General features: G+C 52.6%; 1 protein-coding gene across 1 annotated transcript; it reads left to right on the forward strand.

Annotated features, from left to right (window-relative positions):
- Positions 1 to 1,957: 1,957 nt before the first annotated feature.
- CLDN19 (claudin 19) lies at positions 1,958 to 23,460 on the forward strand. The gene is made up of 6 exons (XM_044995908.1): positions 1,958 to 2,194; positions 14,275 to 14,439; positions 17,416 to 17,500; positions 18,815 to 18,967; positions 23,133 to 23,165; positions 23,203 to 23,460. The coding sequence occupies exons 1-6, from the start codon at positions 1,972 to 1,974 to the stop codon at positions 23,219 to 23,221; spliced, it is 678 nt and encodes a 225-aa protein (XP_044851843.1). The 5' UTR covers positions 1,958 to 1,971; the 3' UTR covers positions 23,222 to 23,460.
- Positions 23,461 to 24,808: the final 1,348 nt, after the last annotated feature.

The following is a 24,808-nucleotide window of genomic DNA, read 5'->3' on the forward strand; positions in this document are numbered from 1 at the left end:
CAAACTGACCGATAGCTTCCAGGGCTCTCCACTGTCATTGTAGCTCTCATGTTGGTGTCCCTGCCCCGAAGGGCTGGGGTGAACTCAGCACACAGCTGCAGGAACGTGGCCTTTCACATCCAAAGGTTCTGCAGCCACCGCTCATCATCCCAAATCTGCACCAGTCAGCATTCATTTCTTGGGCCCAGAAGCAGCAGTCCACTGTGTGTAGCTGCTCCGTGAATGCCAGCTACAATCTGGCATTTTTTTCAGTGTCCAGTAGCATCCAGGTATTGGGCTCAAACATTTCCACATCTTTCTTATCACACTCCCAGTTGTAGCCGTACTCCTTAGAGCTCTGCAGGTACTGGAGAATTGTGCAGGCCACATTAGCAACGCTAGTAAGAAGTGCACTGAACTTGGCAGGGTCCCTGCTCCTGTCAGGCAGATGTCTGAGATCAAACAGCGTTGTATAGAACTGTGGAAGTTTTAACAAATGGCATGAAAATTATGGGCTGGAGGAAGTGGCATGGTGGAAACTTGACCCCTAGCTCCCAGAAATCCCTTGGCACATCACTGGTATCCCACAAAACACTGCAAAGATGTGGTACAAGGCATTGAACCAGTGGTGCAAGGCATACTGGGATAGCTACCCATGGTGCGCCATATTGTACATTGAGGCAAGCACTCTTGGGGTATATCTGCAGAACAACTAGATGCTGCACCTAGCCCGTGCCAGCTGACTTGGGCTGTGGGGCTGTTTCATTGCTGTGTAGACTTCCAGCTGGGCTCTAGGGCCCTGTGTGGTGGGAGGTCCCCAGAGCTGGGGCTGATTTCCTTGGAGTTGGTCCTGCTTTGAGCCGGGGGTTGGGCTAGATGGCCTCCTGAGGTCTCTTCCAATCCTGAGATTCTATGATTCTATGCAGTCAGAGCCTGGAAGCTGCCAACCATCTGTAACTTTCACTCCCTGCATCTGAAGAAGTGAGATGTTTTACCCACAAAAGCTTATGTCCAAATAAAACTGTTAGTCTTTAAGGTGCCCCTGGACTCCTCGTTGTTTTTGTGGATACAGACTAACACAGCTACCCTGATACCTGATACCCAGCCAGCAATGAAACAGCCCAGCAGCAAGGGTCTATTTGCTGTGTAGACATATTCCTAGGGAGTACAGGGAGTGCTCATGGACGCACCCAAGAAGTGTGCATGCACCTCAGTGACATACAAGCCCCAGCGGCTGTAAGCTGACCTACAACACCGGAACTTGGTAGCCTAGCTAGCCCCATGTCTTAACGGCTCCCTGCAGCAGCTCCTGCTTTTCCTTCAGGGGTCCCGGGCAACCCTGGCGTGTCAGCGGAAAGCGGCTTTGACCCGCGCAGCGAGGGAAGGGTTCGGGTTCGAGAGAGGAACGCTCACGTGTTTCAGGGGAGCTCGCAGGTGTAGGAAGGGGGAGAGACACACGCTCCTTCCCTCCTCCTCCCCACACCGGGCTGTGGTGCGGAAGGGAACCGCTGCCCCAGGCTGCCGGCTGAGCTCCGGCAGCACCAGCACCTGGAGCACCGGCAGGCAGGGGCCGATCACGGCCCATTCCCGCGGGGTCCCCCGGCAGCCCCGGCCCAGGGCGGGGGCAGGTGGCTCCGGCATCCAGCTCCTGTTTAGTTCCCCCCTTTCACAGTCCAGGAAGGACCCAGCGCCCCCTCCCCTGCGCCCCAGCCGGGGAGGCGGGCCGGGGAGCTCCCACCCAGGTTGCAGAGCCGCTGACCGCCCCAGGGCCGGGCCGGGCCGGGCCCCCGCCACTCAGAGCCCCGCGGCCGGTTCGGGGCGGTGCGGGCAGCGCCGGCCGGCTCCTGCCCTGCGGGGGCGGCCCCCTGGCACCGTCGCTCTGCTGCCCGCCCCCATCGGGGCGGTCGGGGGCTCCGCGCAGCGCGGGGCTGGGCAGGGAGCACGGAGCCGCCTGCCCCTGGGCTCCGGCGCCCAGTGCCCGAGGGAGCCGCCATGGCCAACGCGGGCTTGCAGCTGCTGGGCTATTTCCTGGCGCTGGGCGGCTGGGTCGGCACCATCTGCAGCGCGGCGCTGCCCCAGTGGAAGCAGAGCTCGTACGCGGGGGACGCGATCATCACGGCCGTGGGGCTGTACGAGGGGCTGTGGATGAGCTGCGCCTCGCAGAGCACCGGCCAGGTCCAGTGCAAGCTGCACGACTCGCTGCTCTCGCTGGACGGTGCGTCCCCGCTGGGCCGGGCAAGGGCCAGGCGGGAGCCCGGGGGAGCGGGGCAAGGGCCGGGTGGGAGCCGCGGGAAGGGGGGCGGGAACCGGGGGGTGCGGGGCAAGGGCCGGGCGGGAGCGCCGGGGAGCGGGACAAGGGCCGGGCGGGAGCCGGGGGAAGGGGGGCGGGAGCCCCGGGGAGCGGGACAAGGGTTGGGAGGGAGCCGGGGGGCACGGGGAAGGGGGGCTGGAGCCTGGGGGCGCTCCGGGAGAAGGGGGGCTCGATGCAGCCCAGGCTCCGTGTCGGGCCGCTCCCGCGGGACATCGTGTTCCGGCCACCGGGGGCAGCGAGCTGGAGCGGGCAGGGGTCCGGCGGGAGCCCCGGGGCGAACGGGACCGGGCGCTATACAGTCCTGCCGGCGGGGAGCGGGGCGCTGCTGGCTCTGCCCGTGGGGCGCTGCTGGGCCGGGCCAGCGCCGCTCAGAGCCCGCGGGCAGGTGGGGGCGCGGCTGGGAGCGCGGGGGCCCTTTCTGGACCTGCCAGGCCGGGGCGGGAGCTCGGTTGCTTGGCCGGTGGCTGCGGCAGGCCCCTGCAGTTCACTGCCAGGGCGGGACTGGCCCTGGGTGCCGGGTCCCTGCTGTGCGCCCCCTGCCCTGGAGAGAAGCCCCCGAGCAAGGGGTTGTCATCCGGGGGAAGCACAGCACCTGGGAGCCTGACCCTGAAGCAGCTGGAGGCAGGGCCGGCTTTAGGCCAATTCCACCAATTCCCCTGAATCGGGCCCCGCGCCTAAGAGGGCCCCGTGCCCAGTGAGAATCTCTTCCCTGGCTAGAGGTGCCTTTTTAATTTTTACTCACGTGGCGGCGCTCTGGGTCTTCAGTGGCACTTCAGGGGTGGGTCCTTCACTTGCTCTGGGTCTTCAGCGGCACTTCGGCGGCAGGTCCTTCAGTGCCACCGAAGACCTGGAGCGAGTGAAGGACCTACCGCCGAAGTGCCGCCAAAGACTTGGAGCACCGCCCGGTGAGTACAAGCCCCACGTGTGTTTTACGTTTTTTTTTGTTTTTGTTTTTTAATGTATAGTCATCCCTGCCGGGGCCCCGTCGAAACTGTTCGAATTGGGCCCCACACTTCCTAAAGCCGGCCCTGGCTGGAGGAAGCCAAGGGGACAGGTCCCCCGGCGGCGTAGGGAATGGGGGGGGGGGTAGATTGACATGTGCCTGTATTGCCCCCATCTCTGCAGCGTCCCGGCACCGCCCCTGTAATGGGTTTGTCCTCACAACACCCCTGGGGGGCGGGGCAGGGCAGTTATCCCCAGGGTACAGACGGGAAACAGGCCCAGAGCCCAAAAGTCCCACCGGGGGAGTTAGGTGCCTAAACACCTTTGAGCCCCCTGGACCTAAGGGACTTGCTCAAGGTAACACATGGAGCCTATGGCACAGCCAGGAGCAGGGACCCCCCCCCAACCTTCCCCTTGTCATACCTGCCTGGCAGAGCTCAAATGCCAAATCTCCCCTGTCATCTGCACTCACCGCAGGCCCCGAAGAAATCTTGGGACTGACGGACACAAAATGTAGCTGGTGCCCAGATCAGCAGGGCCGCCCAGAGGGGGGGGGCAAAGGGGGCAATTTGCCCCAGGCCCCGGGCTCCGCAGGGGCCCCCAAAAGAATGAGTGAGGCATGGCTCCGGCAGGGCTCCCGAGCTCCGCCCCGTTCAGAGCCACGTGGTAAGGGGCGGGGCTGCGAGCTCCAGGGGGGCCTGGGCTTCCTCCACTCGGCCTGGAGCTCGCAGCCCCGCCCCCTTACCACGTGGCTCTGAGCGGGGCGGAGCTCGGGAGCCCTGCCGGAGCCATGCTGCGCTGCTGTTCCGGGACACTGCTGCATACGACGCGCTAAGGCTCCGGGTGAGCGGGGTGCTGGGGCTGGTGTGGAGGGGGGTTGGCTAAGGGGCAGGAAGTCCCGGGGACAGTCAGGGGATAGGGAAGGTGCAGAGGTGGGGGGGGCGGTCAGGGGACAGGGAATGGAGGGTTGGATCGTGGGCGTGCTGGGTGTCTGTCAGGACTCAGCAGGGGGGTGGATAGGGGTTGGGGCGGACAGGAAGAAGGGGTGGGGTCTCTGGGGGACGGTGGGGGGACAAGGAGCAGGATGGGTTGAGGATTCTGAGGGTGGCGTGCAGTTGGGGGGCAGGAAGTGGGGGAGTCAGGGGGCAGGGCCAGGCTGCTTGGGAGGAACAGCCTTCCCTACCCTAAAGCTCATTCTGCAGTTTGAGGCTTGCAGAAGAGCCAAGCTGTTAGCTTTTCCATTAGGGCTACCATCCCTTTCACTTCTCAAATGCCACATTATAGTCTATGTTTAATTTCAGTGCCACAGGGAGATTCATGTCAGGGGAGGGTAGTAGCTTCATTTAAAATTAGCCACTGGGGGAGGGATCACATGAGAAGAGCAATATCCTACACCACCTACCTCCTTCCCGACCCTACCAAGGGAGACCCCCTCCCTCCCCTGCATTCCCTGAGGCTTCAGAGGGGTTAATTCAGTGGTTCTCAAACTTTTTTGTCCTAGTGACCCCTTTCACATAGCAAACCTCTGAGTGTGACACACACCTCCCTCATACATTGAAAACACTTTTTTATATATTTAACACTATTATAAATACTGGAGACAAAGCGGGGTTTGAGGTGGAGGCTGACAGCTCGCAACCCCCAGTAATAACCTTGTGACCCCCTGAGGGGTCCCGACCCCCAGTTTGAGAACCCCTGAGTTAATTTAATTTTAGCACCCTGTGTCCATTCACATGCATGTGCTATTTTGAGCATGTCAGTTTTCACAACATAGGTTCATCCCAGATTCTGGAACTAGCTCAAATGCTCAGTTCATGGAGTATGTGCATAAGTGATACTAAAGACAAACCCACAGTAACCGTCTCCAGTTTGTGAGGGACCACATGGAGCCAGTCTCTAGGAAACATAAATGTATGGAGGTTAAGTCCGTTAATGGCTATTAGCCAGGATGGGTAACGAATGGGTAACGAATGGTGTCCCTAGCCTCTGTTTGTCAGAGGGTGGAGATGGATGGCAGGGGAGAGATCACTTGATCATTACCTGTTAGGTTCACTCCCTCTGGGGCACTTGGCAGTAGACAGGATACTGGGCAGGATGGCCTTTGGTTTGACCCAGTATGGCTGTTCTTATGTTCTAACCTAAATGAACCCAAAGTTATGGAGACACATATGAGTCAAGGAAGCCAGCAGAGTATCAGAAACTTGGAACAATCTCTGACTGGATGGGCTCAGGCGTTTGGTCACAAGCTGAGGTGGTTCAAAAGTTTTGGATTTTTTTAAGCAGAATTTTTTAGTGTTTCTTTAAACACTCAAACACAGTAAGCAGCAAATATTTGGCCACACATTTCTGAAACCCCAAACCATATTCAGGTTTTGGCAGACTAATTTCAGCTTTTCAATTAAAAAAAACACAACAAATTTTGAAGGAAAGCAGACATTGTCCATGATTTTTTTCTGCTTTTTAAAAACCCCTAGTTTTCAATCCAAAAAAAGTTTTGATGGAAAATATTTGTCCAACCCTTTTAATGAGCTTTAGTGCCTTTTTTAGCACTAGCTGATGCTGAGAACCAGTGATACTTTGTAAAGAAGTTTTCTCAAAACTGGGTTTGTGCCGAGATGCGGAAGGTTTATTTTTCCCAGGGCCACCCCTGGCGGGGAGCAAGTGGGGCAATTTGCCCAGGCCCCGTAGGGGCCCCCACGAGAATATAGTATTGCTATTTTTTTTATGGAAGGGGCCCCCAAAATTGCTTTGCCCCAGGCCCCCTGAATCCTCTGGGCGGCCCTGCAGATCAGCCCCTGAAGCAGGGAAGCGAAAAGCTCCCGTGCCTCCAGGGCTGGTGCAAGGATGTTTCCGCCCTAGGCGAAACTTTCACCTTCCGTCCCCGCCCCCCCCCCGCGGCAGCTCCCCCCCTCTGCCCTGAGGCGCCCCCCCGTGGCAGCTCCCCCCCTCTGCCCTGAGGCGCCCCCCCGCGGCAGCTCCCCCCCTCTGCCCTGAGGCGCCCCCCTTGTGGCAGCTCCCCCCCCTGCCCTGAGGCATCCCCCCCCCCCCGCCCCAGCTCACCCCTGCTCCACACAGAGCACCCCGAGCACGCTGTCGCTGCTTCACTTCTCCAGCCTCCCAGGCTTGCAGCACCTAAGCTGAGCTGGGGCGGGGAGTTCCCCTGCATGCCGCCCCCCCCCTTACTTGCTGAAGGCGGCCCTCCCCGCGCTCCCCTGCCCCAGCTCCCTCCACCTAAATGCTGGTGGCAACCGGAGCGGCCACAGACCGGCCTCTGCGATCGCTGCTGAAGAAAATGGCACCCCCCAAATCTCAGTGCCCAAATCCCAGTACCGTAGGCGACTGCCTAAATGGCTGCACCGGCCCTGAGTGCCTCGGCCTCGCTCCGGACTTTGTTCTAGTCCAGAAAGCACCTGACCTCTCGCCTCTGGCACAGGCTGGGTTTTGTGCTTCGGCCCCAGCATCCTACGGCCGGTCTCTGCTGGAGATTTACAACGGCATGGCTGTGTAAAGCCACACCCCAGAGATGTGGCTATGGCGGCCTAACCGTGGTATAGGGTTTGGCTACACTTACGGTTTGCAGCGCTGGTAGTTTGCAGCACTGGTCATCCAGCTGTGTAGGAGCAGCGCTGGTGTGTGGCCACACTCACAGCTACCAGCGCTGGTGTGTGGCCACATTTGCAGCATTTCCAGCGCTGTTGGGAATGATGCATTATGGGCAGCTATCCCAGCATTCAAGTGGCCACAACGTGCTTTTCAAAAGAGGCGGGTGGAGTGGGGTCTAGTGTGACAGGGAGCAGGGAGAGAGAGAGAGAGAGGATTTTTGGAGCCAACACTGTGTGTTAGCTTCCTGACTTGAAAAATCAGAACATTTTTCCGACTCCTTAGTCTTAACTCTTAATTGCAAACAGCCTGCAGGCAACACGACTCCCCGCTGTTTCCCTGCCTGCCTCTCATTTGATTGTTTACAGCCAGACAGATGATCACAGCAAACAGGAGCTCTGTTTGTTTTTTAGATAGCAGCAGCGGCAACCGAGGAGCTCCACAGAGCTGTTCACAACAGGGAGGAGGATCTCATTTGATTGTTCACAGATTGATCACAGCAAACAGGAGCTGATAAGCAGCTCCGGTAGAAACGGAGCTCCGGAGGTTCACAACAAAACAAAGACAGGCTGCATAACAAAACAAAGGGAGTAATTTAGTTAAAAGCATTCTGGGATATCTCCTTATTCCCTGGAGGCCTATAAAAGCGCTGGTGTGTGTCCACACTTGATGAGCAGCGCTGGATCACCAGCGCTGCAATCGCTACACCCCAACCTGGCCAGGTGTACAGCCAGCGCTGCAGCCAGGGAGTTGCAGCGCTGGATGTGCCTTGCAGGTGTGGACGGTTACTAATTGCAGCGCTGGAAAGCCTCTACCAGCGCTGCAACTTGCAAGTGTAGCCAAGCCCATAGACAGTGCTAGATCGAAGGAAGAATTCTTCAGTCCACCTCACCACCGCCTGGCGGAAGGTGGCTCATCTGACGGGAGGCACCTCCTGGTGGTGTAGGGAGGGTCCACACGGCACAGCTGCAGCTCTGCGTGCCGCAGCAGCATTCAGGGTAGCCAAGCCCCCAGCCTGCAAGGAAAGGGGGGAGTTGCTTGTGCTCTGGGGGGAGTTAATTACACGTTACAACACTGAAAAGTTATCCACTGTTACCCTTTACTCCTTTCAAAGCTTCCTTTGGTTCCCTCAACACTTCCCTGCCTCTGTAATGTCACTAGTGAGTTCTTGTGAACAGGAACGTCCTTCCTACCCCGCCCTAGCGCCTCTTTTACACTCCACGCTCCATGTCTCCTCTGCTCGCTGTCCCTTTGCACCCGGGCTCTGCCCCCTCCCTCTGTGCTGTGTCTGGGCTGAAAGTGCCTTTGGTGGCCCTAGAAGGGAGCTGCTGCGGGCGAGGAGCCTGGGAGCCTCTCTCAGGTCCCAGCAGGTTCAGGCACTTGCTCTTTTGGAGAAGACAGAGGCCGCGTCTGACCCCCTGCGCCCGAGCTCTTTGGCAGACAGAGGCCCGGAGGGAATCTGCTACTCACTGAACCAGCGCCGTAACGAGGGCGGCGAGTGAGGCACTTGCCTCGGGTGCACAAAGCCGAGGGGCGCAGAAAGCGGCAAAGAAAAAAAAAAGCCGCTGGCACGGAGATATTTATAACCTGGGTGATCTCCCCCCCCCACCTGCCGCCCCCCTGTGCCTCCCCCCTGTCCCCCCCCTGCCTTCCTGGCCCCGGAGCAGAGTCCCCCTGTCTCTCCCCTGCAGCTTCATGCTGCCTTCCTGCAGCAACTGCTGCTGCAGGTCCTAGTGCCCCCCATCTCACTGCCAGAGCAGACTGACTCTGAGTCTGCCCTTCCCCCTCAGACCCTTTCATTTTCCAATGGGACCCTCCAGCAGCACAGCCCCCCCCCCCCGCCCACAGTCACCGCTCCTGCCCCATGCTGGGCAAGGAGGCAGCCCCATCCTCCACCCCCAGTGAGACTACAGTCGGGCAACAGCAGGGGAGGAGGCTTACGCAGTGCCCCCCGGCACCCATCACGGGGGAAGTGAGGGAGATTCCTGGACCTGAGAGGGGCCCTAGGAGCACATGTAGTGACAGTGGTGGGGGTGAGTGTGCTGCTGGGGGGCAGGAAAGGGGGGATCCTCCCCCAGAGCTTGCTGTTGCCAGCAGGGAAAGGGCTGGGAGGAGTCCTCCTCTCTGGCCCCTGTCCTGGAGCAGCCTGCCTGCACCCCAAACTCATCCCCAGCCCCACCCCAGAGCCCAGTCAGAGCTTTCACTCCCCCACCACACCCTCAACCCTCTGCCCAAGCCCTGAGTCCCTCCAGCACCCCAAACACCTCATCCTGAGTCCCAGCCAGAGCCCTCACCCCTCACACCCCTACTCTCACCCTGAGTCCCTCCCACACTCCAAACCCCTCATCTGCAGCCACAACCCACAGCCCTCACCCCTGCACCCCATCTCTCTGCACCCCTCCCATCCCCAAACTCCCTCACAGAACCTGCACCCCCTCCCTCTGCACCTCCTCCCATCCCCCAAACTCCTTCCCAGAGCCTGCACCCCAATCCCCTGCCCCAGCCTAGGGCCTGCACCCCAGACCTCCTCCCCCACCCAAACTCCCTCCCAGAGCCTTGGGCAGGTGGGGGAGGTGGAGTTTGAGTGGAGGCGGGTTCTGGGCACCACCAAAATTTCTACAAACCTGTCACCCCTGATCCGGCCCTGCAGACCTGAACTCCCAGCATTCTCAGGACACATGCTGATCCCTAGTGGCCACTGCTGATATCCAGCACCTCCCTCCTCTCTTAACCTGTGAGTCCCTCTCTGGATTGGAACTGGATGAGAACCAAAGACCATCTTAGAAGCAACATTACCAGCCCAAGCAGTCAAAAATCATGAGTTCGACCCCCCCAAAATCACAGGCTCTACTGCTGCCACTTCATCCATTCTTCGGTGGCAATTCGACGACAGGCCCATTCCTCCAAAAGGGACTGAGGGACCTGCTGCCGAATTGCCACGAAGAGCCGGCCCTGGGGGAGAGCACAATTTTATATTCTTGCCTTGGGTGCAAAAATACCTAGTTATGGCTCTGCACAGAACGAACAGCTCCGTTTGGGCCAAAGCAGTCGCTTAGTGGGGGAAAGTGCTGACCCTCCTAGGAGCCAGTGAGATGCCAGATTTAAAATGGAAAAGAGCTATTTGTTTAAACGAGAAGAATTGAAACTAATTATTCCTGAGTCCCTAACACAAGCCTGGGCTTAAAAATACCCAACAAATCCTGCCTGCCCCTGCTATAGGAGCTGCTGGAGATTTGCAGCCAGCTGGGAAGTGAGATTAGTTTAGTTTGCAGGAGAGGAGCGAGGCTGCACATTCTTTTCGTATCCTGGTAACTCGCATCCCTTGCCTGGGGTCTCCTTCCTTTGTCTGTACAGGGCATCCACAGCCTGCTACAAAGCGAGACCAGAAGGTGAGTGGGTGAAAACAGGCCACAAAGGGCGGGGGCAGGTTGTACTTTACAGGAGCCATATTAATACTCAGCCAAGGGGAGGGAACTGCAGTCAGAGCCCAGCAGAGCTCTCCCCGGGGTGTGGTTCACACATCCCGCTTGTCAGCGTCCATTGTGCCACTGAACACAGGGGTCACTTCATCAAATGGGAACTCAACGGACACAAAATGTTGCTTCCCCCCCTCGGACAAGGGTTCACCTGGTCGCTCGCTTTTGCCCCGGAGCGGGATTTTCCAACCCGGTTTTCGGACTGCAGGATAGGATGCTGCCCCGGGATGGGTTCAGGCCAGTGTTAGACCCCAGGCTGAGCTCTGGCGAGCGGAAGTGGCTCCTCTTTCCAAGAACGCCCCGGAGCAGCTCGGGCATTGGGCTCCGGGCAACAGCGACCAGGACTTTGTTGTGTCCCCACATCACATCACCATGTCCTGCAGCCTTCTTCTTTCAAACCCGGCCGGGGGGGTCTTGGTCTCCCAGCTCCGTGCTGCATTCTTGGGTTCACATCACATCCCAGGCTCCTTTCCCCGCCCCGCACGTAGAAAACGGGCCTTGCAACCAACAAGCAAATGAGCAGCCCATGGGAGACATTCATGCTTCGGCTTGAGCTCGTTCAGCTGCCGGATGTTCTTGCTCTTGTGGTGGTGACCTGGTGCCTAGGAGTGTCCCGGAATCTACAGCCAAAGCTGTTGCCCTGCCCCTTGCCCACGTCTCACAGAATGTCCCGTGAAGACCATGGCCCATGCCCCAAACTTAGGCATTTCTCGTTGTTTTAAGACATTTCTTGTGTCCATCTTTTCTGAGTTCACAAGTGGACAGAAAGTACTTGGAGCGAGTGTCCCCCCCTTCCAGCCTTAACTCAGTTCCTGCCCCACCAATCAGCGCTGTCCTTCATTACCTATTTTATAGGACACATTTGCGGCTCGTGATGCCCTCCTGCCCTTTCTCAGGCAGGGTTGAAAATTGATCCCGCTTTATAGGTGTTAAAATCAACAGGGGCTAAAGCAATGGGTGTTGGGCTTGCAGGATACTGTTAGTGTCTGGACAAACCCGGAGCAAGGCTTCTGCTGCCCTGTCCGAGAACAGCCTTTTCTACACCTCCGCCCCTGCCAAGCCCTTGTGAATACGGGGCTGGAAGATGGCCGGGGTCGGGTCACACTACGCAAGTTCAGGGGCTTTTGTATTCCAAGATGGCTGCAGCCTAAGGCTTAATTCTGCCTTTCTAACGGAGATTTTCAAAGCTGCTTAGGGGATTTAGACACGTAACTGACTTTAATGTTACTGAGAAGTGGGCGTCCCAATCCTGCCCCATGCCAGTGTGTGTGTGTTTGCTAACTGCAGGTTTCTAGTAAACATTTACCACTCCAGACTAGCAGATGCTCCTAGGACAGAAGTGGTCCCACTGATCCTCACCCTGCATGTAACGGGGCAGTGTAATGAATGGGCTGTCGACACAGAAAGGGGGAGAATGGAAGGGAATAAGGGATAATACATTAGGAAAGTCGTCTTTCTCCTCCTGCATGGGGGCTCCACCCAATACTCAACTGTGACGGAGCAGGGAGCGGGGCGGATTTGACCTGGGAATGTTGCAGGGGAGTTGCATTGAGAAGGAAGCTACCTGAGCTGTAACCTGAGCCAGGAGGGGGGTTGGGAGAAGTGACACCTTCTGCCCGGGAGACTGAACAAAGGAGAGGAGGAGGAGAGGGGAGGGGGGAGAAAGCTGCTGGAGGAGTTTTTAGTTTCAGTTTGGGGCTGGGTGGTGCAACGCAGGGAACCCCAAGCTGGGGTCTAAGCTCCCTGAACCCCCAGAAGGACTTGATTGAGGGGTCCTGGTTGTGCCTACAAGCTCTGCTGTAGACTGCATTCCTATTGTCCAATAAACCTTCCGTTTTACTGGCTGGCTGAGAGTCACGGTGAAGAGGGGTGCAGGGCCCTGAGTCCCCGACACTCTGTAACACCAACTATTATCAAATAAAATGGAAAAATCCCCCTGAAAACCATCCAGCGACACAGAGCGGGGGAAAGGGAGGGCAGAGGAAACACACTCCCAATGAAGGTTGCACTAAAGAGGAAACACACTCTCAATGAAGGCTGCACTTGTTGTGAAAGAAATCAGCTCAGGTGTCTTTAGAAGACTGAGGAGTTTGATCGACGTGTCTGTGCTCTGATGTGGGATGGGGGCCTGTCTGCAGTGTTCCAGTACTGGAGCCACCCTTGGAGAGGAGAGGAGAGGGAACTGCATCTGGTCACAATGCCTGAGGCTAAATCCTCCCTCTCAGCCTCCAAAGCCCCCCCTTTGGGCTTGGAGCTTGATTAGTCAGGGGTTGAATTCTGGACTCCAGAGAGCAGCGTGGCTGGTAAGGAAGAGGATCCCGGTGTTTGTGAAGTGACCTGATCATCGGAGAACAGCTCCAGGATGGGCCATGATGTTACCGCTGGTGCAGAATGGCTCCTCAGTGCCACAAAGCAGCAAACCTAGGTGTAACCCTTCTGCCCCTCTGAGTTGGCAGCAACAAGGGCCGGGTTCAGTATCCAGGGGTTCCGTTTCAATAACACAATGCAAAACTGGCTCAAGCCCCCACCCAGTGACCTGGGACAATTACATACCACCACCACCCCCGGGCGCCTCTAGGAGGCAATACTTCCCCACTCGCAAGCACAGAGTCCGAGTGTAGCAAAATCCTTTTAATAAAGGAGGGAAACAATGCAGCATCACGTTGGAGAGACACCACAAACAGGATTATACACAAACCATAAGCAAAAAACCCACCTCCAAGTACGTTTGGCACTGTCCTTTCCCCCTTAGGGTCTTAAGTCCAATCACCCCAAAGTCCAACAACCCCAAAGTCTCTGTCTCTGGTCAGTGCCACCCTAGAGTTCCAAAGTTTATCTGCAGTGTTTTACCCCCCCAGCCTGGGTGGAAATGAGGGGGCCACACACAGGGTGTTAAGGGGCACCTTACGTGGGCCGGGGCCAACTGCCCCACCTCTCCGTGGCGTTCTGCTGCAGCCTTCACCACGACTGGCTCCACTCCACCAGCTGTGCCGCTCCTCCAGCCAACCCGTGAGCCGCTTCAGCCATCCCTGCAAACCGCTCCACACTGCTCACTGTTCCATGGGCTGCTCTAACATGCTGCAAACTGCTCCGCTCTGCCAGCCACTTAGCAATAGATCTTCAGGCTCCCCCACTAGTTAACACAGCACTCAGTGATCTCAGCTCAGTAAGAGTTAGCTCTTTTAGTGATTTCAGCTCTTAGTGATTTCAGTTTGTAGTAGGGGAGACCTGGTGCTAGTGCACCATTGGCCCAACATGAATTCAGGTCAGCAGCAGGATTCCTAAAGGATTCAAAATTAGCTCTGCTCTTTAACAGTGGAGAGAGGAGGATGTACAATTGGTGTTCCAGGCCCTCAAAAGATCACCCATACCATCAGGTACACACACCAGTCCCCAACCTCTCTCAATTCACTGGCTTTTGGCACCCATGTCCCTTGTCTAGCAAGTGCTACTTAATGGATAGTGAGCCATCTCTGTCATAACGCAGTCTCATAGTTCCTCATTCACATAATTAGGGTGCCAACACTTTATTCCTCCTGCCCCAATAATCAAAGAAATTGGGGATCCCAGAGCCGTCAAAATGACCATCCCAGGCTGCCGTGGTCTGTACTAGGTGGAGTGGGTGTGCCCATGCAAATACCTCAAATTCCTTTCCACACTCCCCATACTTCACCACCAGATGTCACCATCCTTACTCTGCTTACATCGGGGGATGGCTCTTTAGATGCCACACGGCAATATGGCCCCAGGAAGGACTGCTGGGCACCTCAGAACTGCTACCTAGGGACGCAAATAGTTGCACTCACCAGTGCAGGGACTTAGGAGGTGAGAGAATTGGAGGCACGGTTATTCCCTGGGGTTCTGGTCTTGTTGATCAGTGATGCTCCTTCTCTTCTCTGGCTCTGGTTCTTTGCATGGTTAATCTGCTCTGCAGCACCAGTGACTTGCACTTTTCTTGCTTTGCAGTTCACCTCCAGACCTCCCGGGCACTCATGGTGGTTTCTATCCTCATGGGCTTTGTGGGGGTCATTGTCAGCGTGGTGGGAATGAAATGTACCAAAGTGGGGGACGAGAACCCTGTTGTCAAAAGCCGGATTGCTGTGGCCGGTGGCGTCCTTTTCCTCATAGCAGGTAAGCCAAAGTCCAGGGCTCCCTGTACCCACAAACTCCTGCCAGATTTGATGATAGTCTGAACTTGTCTGCTGTAATATTGGTTAGCACTACCATGGGGCAGGGGATCTGATGACTTGTCACACTTTCTGAATGGGCAGGTAGCCTCAAAGTCGATGTGAGTTATTTCCCTTGGGAGAGAGAGTGTGATCGCAGGCAGAGGGTTAATAAACATCTTCCTCTATTTCTAGTAGATGCTATGCCTGTAGATGCAACTTCTGAGCACAGGTGGGTATAGCAGTGTGGCCTCAGGGATCTGAAATCCACCTATTCAGCCCACCCAGCGGTTCTAAAAGGGGGCCTCTTGTTTTAACTCGGGGAGATGTGGAAGACTGTAAGACAAGGGGGTGGGGTTTAGATAAGTGGCACTTGTGTCTAATGGAGCCAGTTGGCTTCTCCAAGGCAAGCTGGCTCAGCTGAAAACCCATTTAGCCACAGCCGTTTAGCACAGGTGCATCAGACCTGCCTCTCAGTTAAGGTGTTCTTGGGGAGGCCCAGCGCTGAAATGGGCTGATGCCAGCCAATGCTGGGATGTTTCATCTTGGTTCTTTTGGCTTTGTCATGGGTTCTCCCTCAAGAAAATAGCATCTTCTGCCACCAGTGATCCTGCTTGTTGATTGAAAGTGTTCAGTGCAAGATGGAGAATTAGTAAAGTTAATTCCATCCCCGATTTATGTACGGATGAGGCCCCTGGCTACGAATGTGTAACTTGGATTGAAAGTTCTTTGGGGCAGGACCACCTCTTTGTTATATGTTTGTACAGAACCTAGAACCTAGAATAATTGAACCATCCATGTCTAGGTAATAAGAAATGATACCTGAGACCAGGCTGGATGCTGCTGCAGGACCAGTGTTGGGTTGTTGTTGTTAAAGTCTGATCCCATTTCATCCTAGGTGGTGTTTGGGATTCACCTGGAGCCAGTAGAGGTGGCAGTGTTGTCTGGGTCCCTCTCTCTGGCCCAGTCAGGTCAGGACATCTTTCAGGATTAGGTCGGAGGTCCCAGGAGATGATAGGGTGGCAGCCATGATGGTGAAGCTTGCTTTAGTAGCTCCATCTTGTTCTTTCCCCCCATCCCCCGCAAAGTCTTTGTAAGGAAAAAAATGTGAGTGGTGGGCAGAATAGCCTATCCGCTCATTATTTCTTCCACCAATCAGATCTGGTTTCTGACACACCAATTTTGGTTCATTAATTTTCAGACCCAGATTTTCTTGTCTACCAGGCATGATCTCAACTAATGGGTTACATCTGGAGTCCTTTTTGTTTGGATTAATTCAGTCTCTGTCTGGTTTTCTTGCACCTGTTTATAAGATTCTTTACTGAAAATAACTTCCCTTACTTTTTCCCGTCAACATTTGTTGTTACAGGTTATGGTGACATCTGACGCACCTACACTCACTTCTTACAGTTGAACTCGCAATTAGGGTAAATATGTAGGCCCAATTATCACAACAGGATACCAGAACTGGACAATGCCCATTAATGGTCTCTTTCCTGCCCCATACAGTGGTAATAACTCCTCCTACTCATGCTTTATGTTCTTCTGTTTCTATATCCAAGGATTATGTTAGCCCTTTTAGCTCCAGTTACCCACCATAACCCACTTTGAGTCTCTGCTTTCCAGGACACAATTCCCCAACCATAGAAGTCTGACCTACATTCTTGTTTCCCAGATGTGTGATTTTTGCCTTTGGCTGTATTAAATGCTGTTGTTTAATGGCACCCAGTTTACCAAGCGATCAGAGTGGTCTATATCATTGACCCATTCTTGCTATTATTTACCAACCCACCAACCTTTGTGTCATCTGCAAACCTCATTTTTCTTCCAGATCATTGATAAAGAAAGTGAATAGCATTGGTCCAAGAACGGGTCCCAGTGGGAACCCACTAGAAACATCCCTTATAATTGATGATTTCCCATTAACAATTTCAGCAAAGGTCCAGGTGTTCTTAGAATGAATATTCTGCCATGCCTGCAGAGTCCAAATCTGTGCTCAGTCCTGTTCTGAATCCAGTCTGGAAAAGATTCACTTCTTTCCCAAGGTTATAAAGCTGTCCCTAAGAACAGGAAGGACAAACCACCTTCTTCTAGTCTGGGATCCTCTTTGTTTAGAGCCATTTTGCAACAGGAAAGAGAACTAATTTGACAGTTTTGCACCTTATATTTATTCCTGCTTCAAAGGGATCTTGTCTCTTAAAAATGGCAGCCCAAATTCTGGTCCCAGTTCCACATGGAGTAACTCAGCTGATTTCAGTTCAAAGAAGAACTAGATAAATTCATGGAGGACAGGTCCATCAATGGCTATTAGCCAGGATGGGCAGGGATGGTGTCCTTAGCCTCTGTTTGCCAGAAACTGGGAATGGGCGACAGGGGATGGATCACTTGATGATCACCTGTTGTATTCATTCCTGCTGAAGCACCTGGCATTGGCCACTGTTGGAAGACAGGACACTGGGCTTTGGTCTGACTCAGTATGGCCGTTCTTATGTTCTTATTCACGTATGTAAACTGAAAGCATATTTTAGTCCTGTTTAACTACCTGTTACTCCTGTCTGGCTAGCTGCCTCTTAGAATCTGCTTCCTTGTTTCTAAGCAATCTGGTGATGGTTTTAGCCCTTTATTGGAAAGTTCCTGCCTGCCTCATATTCCATGTGCAGTGATGGGTCCACGTACCAACTTTCACCGAAATAACAAAAGGTGTGAATGAAACCAGTGTTGTCATTTTGGGTCATGGTTGTCCATAGACGAGCCCTAAGAGTCCAATTTAGTGTTACCACTGGAACGTCTTAGCCACAGAGGATATGAAGAATAGAATATTAAAGGGCTCAAATAGCTTTTAAAAGCGAATTACTGTATTAAATTGTAAAGTCGATGGTGGAAAAACATCCCCAAGAGGCCTCCGGATGCTGATTCTTTGGTTCTTGTTGTATATTCCCAGGTCTGTGCACCTTAACAGCTGTTTCATGGTATGCAACACAGGTGACCTATGAATTCTTCAACCCCAACACTCCAGTTAATGCCCGGTAAGCGCCTTTAAATAAATGGGCTGTTTAGGTGGAAGCCATTTTCCTTGTGTTTTAGCTCATTAGTGGCAATGTGACAAAGGTACCCAGCCACGGGCATTGTATTCAGAGCCTGGTGCCCCTGCCCGTGGTGCCATCTGGTGCCCATTTGCCTCAGCCCCATGCCTCTCTAGCCTCCTGATGCAAATTTAAAGAAACAGTACACACGGCATCATCCCCTGCATTGCCCTGTCCTTTCCTGCCAGAGCCAGCCCGTGGCTGGGTACGTACATGACCCTACATTTTCCTCTGGTGCTATTGTCCCTCTGTTCATGCCCCAGCAGTGCCAGCCCCCTGCCAATATGCCCCCATACATTCTCGAGGAGACTCAGTCACTTTGTCAAACAAGCCCCTGTTCTACCAGCAGCAACCTCCTGCCAGAGCCACTGCCCTGATTCTCCCTTGGACCTAGGAAGCATGAATGGTCCTTTTTCTGTCACTCACTGGATCCAAGTTTCAGCTGCTATTTCCCTGGATGGGTTAGCTGTCTTTCCCGGGATGGGATCTTTGGTTGCTGTTCTCTGCAGCGTCTCCCTCTCTGTCCTCACTGGGGTTCGCAGCTCTCCCTGATCTAATATCAGCTGTGAATTTCCTTAGTTTGCCATCCAGGTCACTGCCTGTGCTGTCAACACCACTCCCGCCTGGGGAATCATACAGCAGGGGATCAGGCGGGTCTCTTCCCCTTCCCCCTCAAATTGCTTGGGATTTGTGATGTGTGAAAACGTTGAATACGCCCGGTTCCCTCCCCCACCTCCAGACGTTATTGAAATCAGTCCATCAGTGATCCACTGAGTTCTGTCCGGGCGCTGGCTCTGGAATCTGCCTGGCCTGCAGGGCCGGCGCAACCCATTAGGTGACCTAGGTGGTTGCCTAGGGCACTAACATTTGGGGGGTGGCGACTGCGGTGGTCAGATCTTCGGCCGCCCCGGTCGTCAGCGGTATTTTGGGGGCAGGACCTTCCGCCACCTCTGTTGGGGGCAGCATTTCGGGGGCAGGACCTTCCACTGCCAAGGGCGGCAAAAAAGCTGGCGGCGCTCCTGCTGGCCTGTCTTCCTCTCTGTAATGCCCAGTGCTCCATCAGCCTCAAGGGATGAAAGTGTTTCTCCCAATAGAGAGAGGGCCACATTCTACATATGTGCCCATGTGGGGAGTCTGGGTGATGTGTCGGTGTGTGGGCATGGGGTCCCTTTCCCTCCCAGCCCCCGACAGAGGGGTTGAGCATCAGTCCCTCCCCCTCTCCCTTGTTTCCACCGTCTCTTTTCTCTCACACACTAGGTATGAATTTGGTTCCGCCTTGTTTGTTGGCTGGGCGGCTGGCAGCCTGACGATGCTGGGAGGCTCCTTCCTGTGCTGCTCCTGCCCCACACCCACCGAGGAGAGGAGAGGACAGCAGCACTATAGGCAATCACAGCCTTCAACAGCTAGGGAGTATGTCTGACCCCCCACCTTCCCACCCACCTCCCAACATTTCCCTTCCTTCTCAAGCATGTGCTAGAGACCGTGGTGTTCCCGACCACTTTGTCAGTGCAACAGAGACACTGGATCCTTCTCCAATGCTGCTCGGGCAGTCTTGGGTGGGCCTTCCCGAAAACACACACACTTTTCAGGGCATCTCCAATAGCCTGGAGCATTTAGATGCTTCACTTACAGCAGAAGCATCTAAAATGTTCTTCTCGCCGTAGCTCTTGCTTCAGCCATCTCCAGGTTCTTCCCCTGATAGCTATGGCTATGCTGGCCTCACGGCCAGGTTTATCACCGTTCCAGCATTGCTTGGCCCCTGCCATGTTGTCCAGCCACACAGTTACACCACTGAAACATAGGAATGGCCAGGCTGGCGATGACTTGGGGCCCATCTAGGCCACCGTCCTGTTTGTGACAGAGGCCAGTCCCAGATGCTTCAGAGGAATGGCCAAAAACCATCATTCCTCACTGGGAAAGTGTTTTCCTAATTCCTGGCAGACACGGGTTGATTCATCCCATATACACTTTTAGTGTAACTAGTGTAAATGCAGCTATTATCTATATAAATGTCTGTTTTTAAAAGAAGTCCTAATACATTCTCAATCTCCATGATATCTTGTGGCATAGAGTCCCACAGGTTGGTTTTGTGTTGTGTAAAAACAAGTCTTTGTTAGTCTAAATTTTGTTGTATTTTAATTTCCTTGGGTTTCCCCTGGTTCTTGTATTTCTGAGAGGGTAAATAGGAGGGTCTGATGTTCTCTGGGCTATTAGTCACTCGAGATACTTTTACCATGTCACCTCTTTTTTACCTCCTAATCCTTCCAGGCCTCTGAAGGTTTTTGTTGCTCTTCTGTGGCCTTTTTCTTCTCTATCCTTCAGATGGCCTGGCTGAACCTGAACACAGTATTTCAGGAGAGAGTCTACCCCTGATTTATATACTGGCATTATAGGTGTAGCAGCATTGTCTACTAAGATAAGGTTGCACCTTTATACACCCATGTGCACAGGCACCCATGTTTCTGAAACTTTCACCTTTCAGACTGAAATTCTGCAGCTTTGGTTTATACCCAAAACAAGTTTTTTGCAAGACTGAGCACTCAGAAAATTAGAAAAAATCCACTGTCAACTATAGACAAACATCAGAGGGGTAGCCATGTTAGTCTGGATCTGTAAAAGCAGCAAAGAGTCTTGTGGCACCTTATAAACAAACAGACGTTTTGGAGCATGAGCTTTCGTGGGTGAATACCCACTTCGTCGGATGCAAGTAGTGGAAATTTCCAGGGGCAGGTATATATAAGCAAGCAAGAAGCAGGCTAGAGATAACGAGTTTAGTTCAATCAGGGAGGATGAGGCCCTCATCTAGCAGCTGAGGTGTGAAAACCAAGAGAGGAGAAACTGGTTTTGTAGTTGGCAAGCCATTCACAGTCTTTGTTTAATCCTGAGCTGATGGTGTCAAATTTGCAGATGAACTGAAGCTCAGCAGTTTCTCTCTGAAGTCTGGTCCTGAAGTTTTTTTGCTGCAGGATGGCCACCTTAAGATCTGCTATTGTGTGGCCAAGGATGTTGAAGTGTTCTCCTACAGGTTTTTGTATATTGCCATTCCTAATATCTGATTTGTGTCCATTTATCCTTTTCCGTAGAGACTGTCCAGTTTGGCCGATGTACATAGCAGAGGGGCATTGCTGGCATATGATGGCTTATATTACATTGGTGGACGTGCAGGCTGATCTGGTTAGGTCCTGTGATGGTGTCGCTGATGTAGATATGTGGGCAGAGTTGGCATTGAGGTTTGTTGCATGGATTGGTTCCTGAGTTAGAGTTACTATGGTGCAGTGTGCAGTTACTGGTGAGAATATGCTTCAGGTTGGCAGGTTGTCTGTGGGCGAGGACACCATCAGCGACACCATCACAGGACCTAACCAGATCAGCCACACCATCAGCCACACCATCACCGGTTCATTCACCTGCACGTCCACCAATGTAATATACGCCATCATATGCCAGCAATGCCCCTAAACATCTTAGTCCAGTGACTGCTACAAATCAGTTTCCGGAACCGAGGGCCTAGTAAAATCAGCTCAGTAGGAGGGTGAGTTCTTAAAACTTGAGGTGCTGCTAAACTCTATGGGAGCACAGCTCGATGACAGAGCTTAGGAACCTGAAAATCCAAGTGGCTGTAAAGTCTCCTGCGGGCTTTGAAATGTTTCATTGGCTGCTAACTGGCTTTGGAGCCACAAATGGAAAAGGTGTCTGACTGGTAGAGTTCCTGAATTCTGATACAGCAGCAGGGCCCCTGCTCCAGTGCGGGTGAGAAACTCAGCTAAGTAGGCCTAGGGTGGCCAGACAGCAAATGTAAAAAGTTAGGACGGGGTGGGGGGTAAAAGGTGCCTATATACGAAAAAGCCCCCAAAATCAGGATTGTCCTTATAAAATCAGGAGATCTGGTCCCCCTAAGTAGGCCCCTTCTCCTGCAAAATGCCCCAAAGCTCCCTGTAGATCTTCAGGCAGTGCCCACTCTCCCAGCATCCCGGCACACCCAGGTTAGACCAGGAGCGTCAGACGGAATATAGACTAAGTGTTCTCAGCAGCTCACAACCCTCAGTCAAGCCAGCTGGATTCTGGTAGTTTCAGAGAAGAATGTCAGCATTCAGAGGGCACCCAGCCAAACAGCTCAGGATTATAGAACAAACACAAGTTTCTTACAGGTGTTTTGGAAGTGGAATTTTAAAATCCTGGAGATGGACCCATGTTAGGAGAATGTCACTAAGGTTACACAGTTAAGCGCTTAAGTGAGGAAGTGCCAGTTGCCTGTGCAACCTTAACTCTGCTCCCATTGTGCATATACATTGATACAGTCATTAACCACATCAAGTACTACTGTATTTTGCAAATACAATATCATATTCTATCTTTTCTGCAACCCTAGATTTACATGTAGCCTCTTATACTCCTGTGTACCACAGTCTCTGCATATGTGACACCCCCTATTTTAGCTGTAACATGTTGTCTAATAACAGAGTAATATTGAAAATGTCCTAAAGTAGATAAACGTTTAGGGTTAGACTGACTTTTTCAATGACTATTGGTGTTAATACGCTTAATAGTTAATACAGTAATATGCTTAGCCGCTGGAAACACTCATACTTTTATGCCAGCCCTCAAAAAACTGAGTTTTACGGTTTTCTGCCTAGTTAGAAATATATTGGTGACTTCCAAATCGGTCACATACAAGGTCAATTCTGTACTGATTCTCACTCACTACAGAAACAGCATAACATTATTTTTTAAAAAGTGCATCTAACACTCTGGAAAAGTAACACTTGATCTTTGAGAACAGGTCACCTGAAAAATACAAAGGTTGCTCTGTTAAATAGACAGACAAGAACTCTTTTTAAAAAAAATGCTGTTAAGGCATCTCAGTATGTTCCTTTCTCTGAGAAACAGCTTGTGAGATCCTGACATAGGGCCCATTTCTGGACCCCTTAGTTGCACTGGGTAGTACGTGCCCTCAGGAATAGTGCCATTGACATCAGTGGGAGTTAGATAACTAGTGGGATTTTCCAAGGTGCCTAACTACATCTTTGGCCCTAAGTTAAAGATGGCCAGTGCCTCCCTGTGCTAGGGAAGCCAGTGGCTCCCATGGAATATTTGATTTATTTACTCCCCAGATGCCTACTTTGCATTTTTCGAAGTGGCGTTCTCTATTGTTACTTCCTGCCCACACTGGTCCCTTGGGGTTATTTCTGTTTACATGGTTCAGCCCTCCCAGTTTAGTGGTATCTGCAAATCAAATTAGTGTTTACACCCTTCTCCAGATCATGATATGAAGCTGTTTAAAGTGACTGGTTGTAACATCAGACCTCGTAGCCGCTAGACACAGCCCCTCATATCATTAACTTCTCATTCTCCCAGTTTTTAGTCTACAGGAGTGTGGAGTTTTTTTAATCTATGCCAAATTCAAACTAATTTTTCAAACGGAATTTTGTCAAACTATCAGATGTTTTGCTGAAACCTGGGTGGATGGGGGCACGGAAGATCAGTAGGGAAGGTAGCAGTATGGTCTTTCTGCCCTATTTGCTGTTTTTTCTGCGTAACTCAGCACTAACAGCCCTCTCTCTCTTTTGAATTACAGACCCAATGTAAAAATGTCTTCTTCACCCATCAGGGGAGAGCAGTGTTTATAGTTTGTCTTCACCCATCAGGGGAGAGCAGTGTTTATAGTCTGTCTTCACCCATCAGGGGAGAGAAGTGGTTGTTTGTCTGAACCCAGGTTATTGTGTTTCCTTCAAAAAAGTCCAAAAAATGTAAATGGAACTACTAGAGCAAGGATTTCAAAAGAAACCTATGATACATTTTCTGAAAGATCTTTTTATACCAAGGGTACAGCACTGCGTATAAGAATGTTTTTATTCTTTTAATTTAAAATTGTATTAACTTTTCTATGGTCCAAAATATACTCAAGGGGAATTATACAGTTTTGGATTTCAAATGTCTTTTGATTGTTTATACTAAAAATCACAACTCAAAGGTTAATAAAATATTTTTGGTCTTTGCCATCTTTCTAAATGCTTGTCTCTCTTTTACTCTTTAAAATCTACAGCTCCTTTTATACAACGCCCCCCCCCCCAAAGTTCTTCTAACCAGACTCTGTACCTCTCAGGTGATTTGCAAATCTTCTTTAAGGAAGAAGATTGCAACCTACACGTTCTTCCCAATTAGTACCCTGCCCCTGGCTCTCCCAAGGTCAGAGTCCAATCTCTCTCCAAGGCAGGAAGGTTGAGATTTTTAACAGTATTTAGGCGTTGCTAGGCGTAAGTCCCATTTTCAAAAGTGACTCAGCCACTGGAAGCCTAAGGGCTCGATCTACTCCACTTTGAACAAGAGTGGGTTGGTGCATGGTAACAGGCTGCAGACCAACAGTGTGTGTCAGGCTAGTGACTGTAGAGTCACACCCCAGCTTGGCACTGGAGAATTGACCATATAGACAAGCCCGGAGCCTCACTGAAAGTCTAAGGGGAGGTCCATGCTTGTTGCTCAGGGTATATCTATACTACCAGATTAGTTCGATTTAACTTAATTCGAATTTGCGGAATCGACCTTACAAAGTCGAATTTGTGTGTCCACACTAAGGACACTAATTCGACTTTGTGAGTCCACACTAAAGGGGCAAGCGTCGACATTGGAAGCGGTGCACTGTAGGAAGCTATCCCACAGTTCCCGCAGTCCCCGCTGCCCATTGGAATTCTGGGATTTCCCCACAATGCATGCTGGGGGGGGAAATGTTTCGAGGGTGGTCTTGGGTAACTGTCATCATTCAACGTGCTTTCAGACATCTCAAGGGGAGATGGAGGAGCTTACTGACTCGCTCGGATCTCAGCGAAACCAATATCCCCATTGTTATTGCAGCTTGCTGTGTGCTCCACAATCTCTGGGAGACCTTTATGGCGGGATGGGAGGTTGAGACAAATTGCCTGGCTGCTGATTATGCTCAGCCAGACAGCCGTGCAATTAGAAGAGCCTAGCGGGAAGCGCTGTGCATCCGGGAGGCTTTGAAAACTAGGTTCCTCAGCGAGCAGCGTGACCTGTGACTGTTCAGTTTCTTTACAGAGAAGCTGAACCTGCCCCTGCTTCAGTTACTGTTGACGTTCTTCTGCGGTTACATACCCCGTTCACCACGTTTCCCCCCTTCCAACACACGTTTAAAAATAAAGTTAATGGAACATTGTTACTTAAACAACGTTTTCTTTATTAATGAATTCGTTTTAAAGGGTTGAAACAGGGACGCAGACTGTGGTGGGTAGGGTGTGC

This window comes from Mauremys mutica, chromosome 21 (genome assembly GCF_020497125.1).
Source record: "Mauremys mutica isolate MM-2020 ecotype Southern chromosome 21, ASM2049712v1, whole genome shotgun sequence".
Classification (NCBI taxonomy): domain Eukaryota; kingdom Metazoa; phylum Chordata; order Testudines; family Geoemydidae; genus Mauremys; species Mauremys mutica.

Bases quoted from the DNA above. Each gene is read 5' to 3' on its own strand.
- CLDN19 (XM_044995908.1), top strand. From the start codon at position 1,972: ATGGCCAACGCGGGCTTGCAGCTGCTGGGCTATTTCCTGGCGCTGGGC. The intron at 2,195-14,274 runs GTGCGTCCCCGC...CTTGCTTTGCAG, and splicing joins CTCGCTGCTCTCGCTGGACG to TTCACCTCCAGACCTCCCGG. The intron at 14,440-17,415 runs GTAAGCCAAAGT...GTATATTCCCAG, and splicing joins CGTCCTTTTCCTCATAGCAG to GTCTGTGCACCTTAACAGCT.